The sequence below is a fragment of the Dasypus novemcinctus genome, chromosome 4 (genome assembly GCF_030445035.2).
Source record: "Dasypus novemcinctus isolate mDasNov1 chromosome 4, mDasNov1.1.hap2, whole genome shotgun sequence".
NCBI classification, from domain to species: domain Eukaryota; kingdom Metazoa; phylum Chordata; class Mammalia; order Cingulata; family Dasypodidae; genus Dasypus; species Dasypus novemcinctus.
This window is the reverse complement of record NC_080676.1, coordinates 75,013,106-75,025,350: the sequence shown is the minus strand read 5'-3', so window position 1 is coordinate 75,025,350 and position 12,245 is coordinate 75,013,106. Positions and strand designations below refer to the sequence as shown.

The 12,245-nt window shown below is 38.4% G+C and overlaps 1 protein-coding gene across 1 annotated transcript in view; it reads right to left on the bottom strand.

The window, feature by feature from the left end:
* The window catches only part of SLC12A8 (solute carrier family 12 member 8), a 201,031-nt gene that overhangs the window by 11,397 nt on the left and 177,389 nt on the right, over positions 1-12,245 (bottom strand). Inside the window, exon 13 of the mRNA XM_004465818.4 lies at positions 1,833-1,893. Within this exon, the coding sequence (XP_004465875.1) occupies positions 1,833-1,893 (61 nt within the window). The remainder of the gene's footprint in view (positions 1-1,832; positions 1,894-12,245) is intronic.

The window sequence follows — 12,245 nt, the reverse complement described above, 5'->3', positions numbered from 1 at the left end:
CTCCATTTAACTCTGCCTTTCTCAAGACTGATTGGCCCACGTCATCTCACCCCACCACTCACCCACCTTTCCCAAACCAGATTGGCCTGAAGCACTTCACCCCATCTTTAGCTACTCCCTTAAGGCTGCCTTTCCCAGACAGAATAAAACCCAGCTCTCATTTTGTTTGGGGATACTGATCTGAGGTTTGCCTCCAGTCTCCTTGCTGGCCAACCACGTAATAAACTCTTCTAAAAATCCTGGCAATACAGTATTGTCTTCTGTGCATGTCAGGCAAACAGACCCTCTTGGTGGTTTCACTCCCACAGACATTTAGCTTTAAAACTGGAAATGACTAAAATATCCCTGCAAATCAGACCCCAGATCCCTAAGCCTTTCCCTAGTGCTTGCCACCCACCACTGCTCCTTTTTCTTTCAAGCTCTAGCAACCAAGTGGCAAATAGATTTCATTTTTCATGCCAACTTGAATAGATCAGAAGTGCTTGTGAGGAATGGTTTTACAAAGCATTCTGGATATATCATGGGTGAATCTTGAAAATATTATGCTAAGTGAAATAAGCCAGATGCCAAAGGACAAATATTGTATGATCCCACTTATACTAAATATCTAGAATAGGCAAATTTATAGAGACAGAAAGTAGATTAGAGGTTACCAGGGCTGGGAGTGGGGGATGGAGAAGAATATGAAGTCAGTGCTTAATGGGTACAGTGCTTTGGGGTGATAGAAAAGTTTTGATAATTGTTGGTGGTTATGATTGCACAATATTGTGACTTATATACTCAAAAATAGCTAAAATGCTACAGCCGTTTTAGCTGTAAAAATAGCCACTTTAGCTATTTTTTAGTATATAAGTCACAATATTGTGCAATATATATATATAACTATATATATATATAACTAAAATAAAATAAAATTTTTAAAAAATTAAAAAGGGTTCTAAACTTACAGCTGGGATCAAAAGGAAAGGGTCCCATGATCCATTACCAATGTCTGGGCATGGGAGGTGGAGGTATTGGCCAGTGAAACCCAGACATCTCGAGTTTCAAAAACAAACCAAATGAAACCAAATAAACATAAATATTTGGTGAGGCTCTGCCTGGATTTTCAGAGCCTGCAGCTTTGCCTCCTTGTTGATACTGAAAGGGGAGGGAAGGGTAGGAGTAATTTCCCAGAATCCTGAGGCTTTAATAGGTGAGAAAGCAATGGCACTGCAAAGGGTGAAGGAGAAGGAAAAGATTAGGGCACTCATGAAATCTGACCTTCTCTGTGAGGCCTTTTCCGATTTCTCAAGAAGGTTCATTCGTCCTTGCCCCATGTGTCTGAACATGGAGGTCCCACAGAAATATTCCAAAAATATTCTACTGTACTTTTGTACTTGCCTCTGCACTTTCATTGGTACAGTCATGTGTGATCTTTGACTTGAGATGGAAGAATGTAAGTCCTGGTTTAATATTTTGGGCTTTGACCTTAAGTATGAGTATACATATGAGTATCGATGTGTCTTAGACTATGAACTCACTGAAGAATAGCTCTCTTATTTATCTCTGGGCAATATCACCAAGATTCTAAATAAAACCCTTCTTTATAAGGACTGAAGATAAGAAGGGAAGAGAACAAGAGCCAGAGGAAGTTTCTGATGAGCGAAGCTTGGGGGCTGGGTGTGGGAGAGGACAGTGAGAAGCTGTGTCTGAATTTCCTCAAGGTTCTCAATTATCAGCTTCCCACCATCACAATTCATGCCAGAGCTCAGCCAGAAACAGGAAACGCTTAGCACCTCCCAGGGCTCTGGGACACACATCCACCCTGGTACTCGTCCCAAATTGGCACAGACCTGCAGGGGGGGATTAGAAGAGACCTCATCCATCTGAAAAAGCTGAAGTTGGAGGCTGATCCTGCAGGGAAAACATATACATAAATTTTAATGAAAGCTCTATGTATGCATCTAGAATTCCAGTTACAAGTAGGATGAATGCACACTCCCTCACATACATACACACACACACAGAATTTACAGTATTTTTCTTTTTGGGTTAATTCACTGTAATAACTAACCAAACAGCAATTCACTGTAATACCTAACCTAATCAAAGAACACTCAGCCTAACCAAACAATATTTATGGTAATACCCGGCCTACTAATGACTGAGAAGAGTTTCTAATGTATTTTTTAACAGCATTATTGAGATATACTTGACATACAACAAGTTGCATATACTGAAAGTATACGATTTGATTAGTGTTGACATGCATATACCTGTGAAAACATCACCAGAATCAAGACAATAAGCATGTCTATCACCCCCAAAAGTTTCCTTGTGACACTTCATACAACCTCCCTCCCATGCACCCTTGTCCCCATCTTCCAATGAAAGGCAATCACCCATCTGCTATATATTAGCTAGCATTTTCAATAATTATATGTATATATTATATATGAAATCATACACTATGTACTATTTTTGTCTGGCTTCTTTCACTCAGCATAATTATTTTGAGATTCATCCATATTATTTCATAGAGCAAGAGTTTATTTCCTTTTTTTTCAGCGTAACACTCCGTTGTATGGCTATCTTACAGTTGTTTATCTAGTTACCTGTTGATAGACATTTTGGTTGTTTCCAGTTCAGAACTATTATACGTTAAGCTGCTATGAATATTTCATGTATACATATTTGTACGGCCATACGTGTTCAGTTCCCTCAGGTAAATACCTAGGACTGGAATAGCTGGGTGAACTTTTTAATAAACTGCCAAACAGTTTTACAAAGTGATTGCATCATTTTACATCCCCACTAACAGTGTATGAGAATTCTAGTTCTCCACATCCTAGCCAACAGTTGATATGGTCAGCCTTTTAAAATTTAGCTATTCTAATAGGTGTGTAATAGTATCATATTTCATTTTGAGCATCTTTTCATGTGATTATTTGCCATCTCTATATCTTCTTTGGTGAAATGGCTATTGAAAATTTTTTATCTTTTATTATTATTACTGAGTTTTGAGAGTTTTTATATATTTTGGATACAAGTCCTTTATCAGACACATTATTTGCTAACATATTCTATAAGTCTGTGGCTTGCCTTTGCATTCCCTTACCAGTGTTTTTTTCTGAAGATCAGAAGTCCTAAATTTTTATGAAATCCAATTTAACTATTTGTACTGCTTTTGACATTGTATCTAAGAAATATTTGCCTAATTCACAGTTTCTCCTATATTTCTTTTAGAAATTTCATAGTTTTAGGTTTTGCATTTAGCTCTAAGATCCATTTTGAGTTATTTTTACGTGGTATGAGGTATGGACCAAAATTTACTTATATGCATAGGATTTCTAGTTATTCCAGCACCACTTGATGAAAAGACTATCCTTTCCCCACTGAAATGACTTTGTACCTTTTCTAAAAATCAATTGACCATATATGTGTGGGCCCATTTCTAGATTCTCTACTCTCTTCCATTGGTCTTTCTATTTTGGTTTCGGTACTGTACTATCTTGAGTACTTTACCATTATAATCAGTCTTGAAATCAGGTAATATAAGTTCTTCAATTTGTTCTTTTACAAAGTTGTTTGAACTATTATAGGTTCTTTGTATTTCCATATAAATATTTTAGATTCTGCTTGCCACATCTCTACAAAAAAGCCTGCTTGATTTTGATTGAGACTGTGTTAGATTTATAGATCAGTTTGAGAATTGACATTTTAAGAATTCTAATTCATGAACATGTGCTATCTCTAAATTATTTAATTCCATTTCCTCTTTAATTTCTTCTCAGAAATGTGTTTTAGGTTTCCTTTTCAAGTCTACAAATACGGTAAATTACAATTTTTTTTTTAGGACGTACTGGGGATTGAACCCAGGACCTTATACATGGGAAGCAGGCACTCAACCACTGAGCTACATTCATCCCACAAAAGAGTTGGTTTTTTCATTTGTTTGTATTGCTTTTAGAAGGTACCAGGGACTGAACCCAGAATTTCTTATATGGGAAGCAGGCACTCAACCACTTGACTTACATCTGCTTCCTACATAGATTTTTTTTTTTAAAGATTTATTTATTTTATTTTATTTAATTCCACCCCCGCACCCCCCACCCCTCGCCGGTTGTCTGTTCTCTGTGTCTATTTGCTGCGTCTTGTTTCTTTGTCTGCTTCTGTTGTCAGTCAGCAGCACGGAAGTGTGGGCGGCGCTTTCTTTCACGCTGGGCAGCTCTCCTCACAGAGGCACTCCTTGCGCGTGGGGCTCCCCTACGCGGGGGACACCCCTGCGTGGCAGGGCACTCCTTGCGCGCATCAGCACTGCGCATGGGCCAGCTCCACACGGAGCAAGGAGGCCCCGGGTTTGAACCGTGGACCTCCCATGTGGTAGACGGATGCCCTAACCACTGGGCCAAGTCCGTTTCCCCATCGTAGTTTTTTTAATGCTAAACCAGTGTTGCATTCCTGGGATAAACCCACTTGGTCATGCTGTTTTACCTTTTTTAAACATATTGCTGAATTCAATTTGTTGAAGTTTTGTTAAGAATTTTTGTTTTCATGTTCATGAGGGCTATTAGTGTGTAGTTTTCTTGTAATGTCTTTGTTTTGGGCATCAAATCAATGCTAGCATTATATATTGAGTTGAGAAATACTCTCTCCTCTTCAAATTTCTGGAAGAATTTATATAGAATTATTTCTCCCTTAAATATTTGGCAGATTAATCATCAAAGCAATATTGACCTAGCGTTTTCTTTGTGGAAAGATTTTTTAAAAGATAAATTTAGTTTTCTTTAGATAACTGAAATAGCCTTGTGTCTATTTTTTTTCTTGAGTGAGTTTTGCTATTTTCATCTTTCAAACACTTTGTCCTTTTCATCTAAGTTATCAAATTTATTGGCAAAAATCTCTTCATATTTCCTTAACCTTTTTAAAATTTATTTTTTGTTAAGGAAGTTGTGGCTTACAGAAAAATCATTCCAAAAATACCAAGTTCCCATATACCTCCTCTCAAATACACAGTTTTATTGTTAACACTTTGCATTAGAGTGGTAATTTTGTTACGGTTGATGAAATAATATCAGTATAACTATACTATTAATTATATTCCATAGCTTACATTAGGGCTCATGGTTTGTATTATAAAAAAGCAACTTTTAAAAAAATCTTTATTCTGGCAAAATGTAAAATTTCCCCTTTAACCACATCCAAATATATAATTCAGTGGTATTAATTACATTCATAATATCGTGCTACCATTATCACCATTGCCAAAATTTTTCCATCACCTCAAACAGAAATTCTGTACCATTTAAGCATTAACTCCCTATTCCCACCTGTCATCCCAGTCCCTGGTAAACTGTATGCTAGTTTTTGAAGCTATGAATTTGCTTAATTATTTCATATCTGTGGAGATCATGCAGTATTTTTCCTTTTGTGAGTGACTTATTTTACTGAACATGTCTTCAGGGTTCATCCAAGTTGTCACATGTATCAGAACTTCTTTCCTTTTAATGGCTCTGAAAAATATTTAATTGGATGTATATACCACATTTTATTAATCCATTCATCTCTTGGCTCCTTTTTAAAATTTCTATCTCTTTATTAAGATTCTTACATTGTTCATTCATTGTTTTCCTGATATCCTTTAGTTCTTCCTTTGTATTTTCCTTTATATCCTTAAGCAAACTAAGGATCGTTTTTCAAAAGTCTTTGTCCTGTATGTTCAAAGTCTGGTCTTCTTCATTGATATTTTCTAGATTTTCATCTTGTTCCTTTGTAGAGGGCCATCATTTCCTGTTTGTCTTGACATCTTTTATTGCACACTGTACGTTTTAATATTTTAAACTGTGAACTCTGAGATTTAGTCCCTGAACTGTGTATTCTGTAAATCTGTATCCAGGAAGTGATGTGAGAGAAATTTCCCTGAGTGGCATTTTGATTTGTTTCTTACACTGCCTTAGCTCTATAAGAAACAAGCTGCTTCTGCCTGCATGGCAAGTTCTGGGAGGGCAAGTCAGAGAGGTGTTTCCTGGTTCAGTCCTTCAGGCTGCCACCTAATAGACTGGCACCAGCATACAAGCATCCCAGTATGCACATAGAGGTTGCTCTGATCCCACCAGAATAGGGCTAGGGGCTCACAATTGGAGCAGATTCTGGCTCCGTACTGGGTTGGATACAAGGGAGAGGAGGGGCCAGCAAGAGCACCATAAGCTTCTCCTGTTTTTTAAAGTTGCATTTTCTTGACTGGACATTTGCCCAGTTAGTATAACCCTTTAACTGTTTGGATGGTTAAGTTCATGTGCCCACCTGGCAAGGTTATGTTGTACAGTTGTTTGGTCAAGGAAGCACTAGCCTGTTACTGTGAAGATGTTTCATGGACTTAAGTCATCAGTAAGTTGATTGCATCTAAGGCTGATTGTATCTACAATCAATAGAGGAGATTACCTTCAGAAATGAGAAAGTCTTATCCAATCAGTGGAAGGCTTAAAAGGAAAGTGATGATTTCAGCTGTCGGAAGAATTTCCATCTCTCCTTCAGTCAGCTAGCTTCTCCTGATGAATTCATTGAAAACCTTCACGGGAGTTCCCAGCTTTCAGCCTGTATTATAGAATTTGTGTTGAACTACTATTGCATACTAAAGGAATAAAACACACTTGATCATGGTGTATTATTCTTTTAATATTATTCTTTTTAATTTGCTGTTGGATTTAACTAGCAAGTATTTTGTTGAGAAATTTTGCATTTATGTTCATTAGTGAGAGTGGTCTGTAATTTTCTTTTCTTTTAGTATCTTTATCTGGCTTTGGTATTAGGGTGATATTGGCTTCATAAAATGTGTTGGGCAAATTTTTCCTCTTCTTCAATTTTTTTGGAAGAGTTTAGACAGGATTGGTATTATTTCTTCTCAAAATGCTTCATAGAATTCACCTGTGAAGCCACCTGGGCTTTTTTTGTTTTGTTTTGTTGGGAGATTTTTGATGACTGATTCAGTTTCTTTCTTTACTTGTGATTGATTTGTTGAGTTCTTCTATTTCTTGTAGAGTCAATGTAGGTTGTTGTGTGTGTTTCTAGGAGTTTGTCCATGTCTAGGTTGTCTAATTTGCTGGCATACAATTTCTCATAATATCCTCTTATGATCCTTTTTATTTCTGTGGGGTCAGTCATAATGTCCCCCTTTCATTCTAATTTTATTTATTTGCATCTTTTTTAATTTGTTAGTCTAGCTAAGGGTTTGTTGATTTTATTGATCTCAAAGAAATAATTTTTGGTTGTGTTGATTTTCCCTATTGTTCTTTTCTCAATTTCATTTATTTCTGCTCTAATCTTTGTTATTCCTTTCTTTCTGCTTGCTTTGGGACTGGTTTGCTGTTCTTTTTCTAGTTTCTCCTGGTGTTCAGTTAGGCCTTTGATTTTAGCTCTTTCTTTTTTAATATAGGCACTTAGGGCTATAAATTTCCCTCTCAATACTGCCTTCACTGTATCTCATAAGTTTTGATAAGTTGTGTTCTCTCATTTTCACTTGTCTCAAGATATTTATTAATTTCTCTTGCAATTTTTATTTTGACCCACTGATTGTTTAGGAGTGTATTCTTTAGACTTCATATATTTGCAAATTTCCCCCTTTCCCACCTGTATTAATCAGCCACAGGGGTGCTGATGCAAAATACCAGAAATTGGTTGGTTTTTATAAAGGGTGTTTTTTTGGGGTAGGAGCTTACAGATACCAGGCCATAAAGCATAAGTTACTTCCCTCACCAAAGTCTTTTTGGAGCACGATGGCTGCCAACATCTGAAAGGGTTCAGGCTTCCTGGGTTCCTACGTTCCTGGGGCTTGCTTTACTCTGGCTTCAAGGTTCCTTCTTTCTTGAGGCTGGCTTCTCTTTCCTCTGTGTGCTGACTTCCCAGGGCTCCAGTTTAAGTCTTCGGCATCAAACTCCAAAACCAAAACTCCAACATTAAAAGCCCTCAACTCTGTTCTTTGCCATGCCTTTTATCTGTGTGTCCCCACTCACCAAGGGGTGGGGACTCAATGCCCTAATCATAACTCAATCATGCCTAGGTACAGATCAGATTACAAGCATAATCCAATATTTCTTTTTGGAATTCATTAATTATATCAAACTGCTACACCAGCTATTATTGATTTCTAGCCTCATTCCATTATGATCAGAAAAGTTGCTTCATATAATTTCAGTCTTTTTATTGAGCTTTTTAAAAAGATTAATTTATTTCTCCCTATCCCCTCATTGTTTGCACTTGCTGTGTCTGTCTCAGTGTTTCTTTAGGAGGCACCAGGAACTGAATCCAGGACCTCCAATGTGGGAGGGAGGCATCTAATCACTTGAGCCAGCTCTGTTTCCTGCTTTGTTGTGTCTCTCATTATGTTTTTCTTCTTGTGTCTCTTGTTGTATTATCTTGTTGAGTCAGCTTGCCATGTCTGCCTGTCATATCAGCTCACTGTCTTCTTTAGGAGGCACTGGGAACTGAACCATGGACCACCCATGTGGTAGGCAGAAGCTCAATTGCTTGATCCGCATCCACTTTCCTATTGAGAGTTACTTGAAGAAAGATGTATAAGCACTTGAGAAGAATGTATATCCTGCTGATTTGGGGTATTAGTCAGGGTTTTCTAGGGAAACAGAACTGAAAGGAGATATCTATAAATAGTATGTGATTTTATAAACTTGTCTCATGCAAACATGGGGACGCACAAGTCCAAATGCTGTAGGGCAGGCTGCAAGCCAGGGAATCAGCTGAAGGTCCTTGCTGAAGTCCCCAGGAGATGCTGGCTATCTGAAGTAGAGGTGGGGTTTCTCTCTCTGAATGCTGAGATCAAGTCTCCTTTTAAGGCCTTCAGCTGACTGGATGACACATTACTCATTGCTGATAGCAATCTCTTCAGATTGTAGATCAGGGGTTTTTAACCAGGGGAACATGGACCTGCAAGGGGTCTGTGGAAATATTTCAGGGGGTCCATGAACTTGAATTGAAAATTCAAAAAAGCATTATTCTTGCAGGGACATGTTGGTGCTGGTATGATGTATTTATTAAATAATATACAATATAGTGGGGACTTAGTATGATTTTTATTTTGATGGAACATGTTCTGAGTGCAGTGGATAACTGCCTGCAAAAAAGGTTGATAAAGATGGTTTCATGATACCTTGGGAAAACTCAAATTTCTAAATGTTTGCTGAAAATGATCATTTGAACAGATATTGAAACATGTTTGGTTATCAGGTACTGAAATTAGGAAAAAGTTGTAAAACATAATTTTGAATAATACTAAAATTTAATTTAAAGACATGCCAATGTTGAGTGTCATAAAACTATCTGCTGCTACATTCCGGGAAGGGGTCCATGTTTTTCACCTGACTGGCAAAGTGGTCCGTGGAATAAAAAAGTTAAGAACTCCTGTTGTAGATGTAACCAGCCATCTATGCAATCAACTCACTGATGATTAAAGTCCATGAAATGTCTGTGTATTACAGTTAGCCCAGTGAATGCTTGATCAAACAATTGGGCACCATTGCTTGGCCAAGTTGACACATTAGCCTAACCATCACAGGGTGCAGTGTTCTGTATATGTCTGTTAGGTCTAGCTCACTTACCATATTGCTCAAGTTCTCTGTTTCATTGTTCACCTTCTCTCAGTTGTTATCTATTGACATGAGTGGCATGTTAAAGTCTCCAACTATTATTGTAGAGACATCTATTTTTCCTTTCAGTTTTGCCAGAGTTTGCCTTATATATTTTGGCACACCACAGGTAAGTGCATAGATATTTATGACTGATGGGAGTGCATTATGCTTCTTGGATATATATATATTCATATCTTTTATAAGAGTTGGGAATTTTTCAGCCATTATTTCCTCAAATATTCTTTCTGCCCCTTTTCCCTTCTTTTCTCCTACTGGAACTCCCATGACAATGTATGTTGTGCTGCATGCTATCATTCAACATCCTGAGTCCCTGTTCAATTTTTCCCGTTCTTTTCTCTGTTCTCTCTTTCAATTTCAGCTCTGCTCTCTTCTACATTGCTGATTCTTCTATGATTTCAAATCTGCTATATCTCTATTTTTAATCTCACCTATTGTGACTTTCATTCCCATAAGCTCTGTTATTTTTTTATTCCAGCTTTCAAATTCTTCTTTATGTTCACCCAATGTCTTATTTCTTTAGCCATGATGTCCTTCAACTCCATGATTTGATTTATGATATTTGGATGAACATCATGGATTAGTCGTTTAAATCCTGTGTCTTATCTGAGACTTTGATTTATTCCTTTGCCTGACTCATGTCTTCCTTTTTCTTAGTATGGCTTGTAATTTTTTGCTGATATCCAGGTATCTGATTACAATGTCAGTTTATTCTGATGGTCAGTTTTTCTCTCTTACCTAGGGATTTAGTGTTGAGTTGCTGCGTATTACTGATATTCTTTGAATGATTCTTGGTTCAATTTGTTATAGGTCTTTAGGACTGCCCATGTTTAACTGCTCAAACCAGGGCTAAGAACCCAGTAATGGGATACAGACTAGTTTCCAAGAGCCTTGGGGAGGGGGTGGGGCAGTAAAAGTTCCAAAAATTTTCTTTTATTTATTTACTTTTACCTTCTTTGCATATACATTCCAGGTCTGCCAGCAGGTCTTGCTCTTTGGCAGACCTCTCTACTCAAACCCTAGGGGCGAATGTGTTCACTAGAACCCTGTCCGAGTGGGTGTTACAGAAGCAATATCCTGGAGAATTCCCCCTCGGAGTGGGGTTTTCAGAGCCAAGTCTCACAAATCTTGCTCAGAAACTGCTCTCTTCCCTCAGCCAGACACACCCTCCCTTTTCCCAGGGAGGAATTAAATTTCACTCCACCCTGCTCTGCATCATCAGCAACCAGTCCAGGTTTGTAGGAAGGGTGTTTAAGAAGGCAGGTCCTTTTTAGCTCCCTGCTGGCTCCCAGGAAAAACAATGTCACAGCCCCACTGGCCTGGAAGGGGATGAACTGTGGGATGTTGCCACCCTGCTTGCTGGCCAAAACCTGAATTGGCCTTAGGCTGTGACCCTCCTAATCCCCTTTCCTAAGGAAGTGGACCCTTGTGGCCCCCTCAGTCCATAGCCACAGTCAGGGGCCAGAGGACCCAAAGCTGTCTGTTCCAAGAGTGGGGGCTTAGGTGCCAGCAGGTGCATCTGCAGCATTACTCATGGATCTTCCCCACCAAATCTCCTTTTCTTTGCCCTTCTCTCTTTTGGATAGTGTCCAGGCTTCCCCTGGTTCCTAAGCCCTTAAAATAGTTTTCCAGACAGTTTCTAACTGTCCTTTAGGTATTCTTCTGGGAGAGAAGTGAGTCCTGTGCCTCGTTAATCCTCCATCTTCCCAGAAGTCCCCTACAGAATTTAGATTTGCTGATCTCCACAACTGTGTGAACCAATTCTTATAGACATCTCATAATATTTACCAGCTCTGTTGGTTCTGTTTCCCTAGAAAACCCTTACTAATACAGCTTGGGTGCCAGAAGTGGGGTGGTTCTTAAGAAATAGAATCTTAAGGATGAGATTTCTCTTTCCTTCCTCCCTCCCTTCCTTTCTTCCTTTGGATTTCGGAATTGGTTCTCTAATCTGTTACATTCAGAGGCACTAATGACTCTTTCCAACAATCAAGATGTCACTGATAGCCCATGGTGTGAGTTGGCAACAGAGATATGCAAAATTACACCACTGGAAATGGTTACTTAAATGCTTATAAGAAGGAATGCTTTGGGTGAGAGTGTTTTTGACATCTTAACAGAGTTTTGTGGAATTAAAAGATATAATGATGTTGGTTGGTTGTTCCCAAATATGTTGGATACAGTTATAAAAGAAAGGGCTGAGCTCAAGGCTTCAGATTTCCAACTTAAGCACCACATGAAAGACTTGAAAGTGTCTATGTGTGCCCTGACAGAAAATCTTACTTCGTGTAGCCACAGACTCGAGATTTCAGAAAACAAGACCCAGAGTCTCATTATGTAAGTGGCTAAATTACAATGTAAACTAAATACCCAAACTTGCAGGGTTCTGATTGGAAAGAATGGAATCCTGAAAATTGGAATGGGGACATATGAGATGATAATGATGGTCATGAGACATTTAAACCCTAGATTCTGCTGAGTTTTTGCCAGATGAACCTGTAATAGTCTGCCCTGAGGAATCAGCCACCTAACCTCCAGTCTGCCCTGAAGAACCAGCTTTATGATCTCTAATCTGCCCTGAAGAACCAGTCTCTGGACCTCTAGTCTACCCTT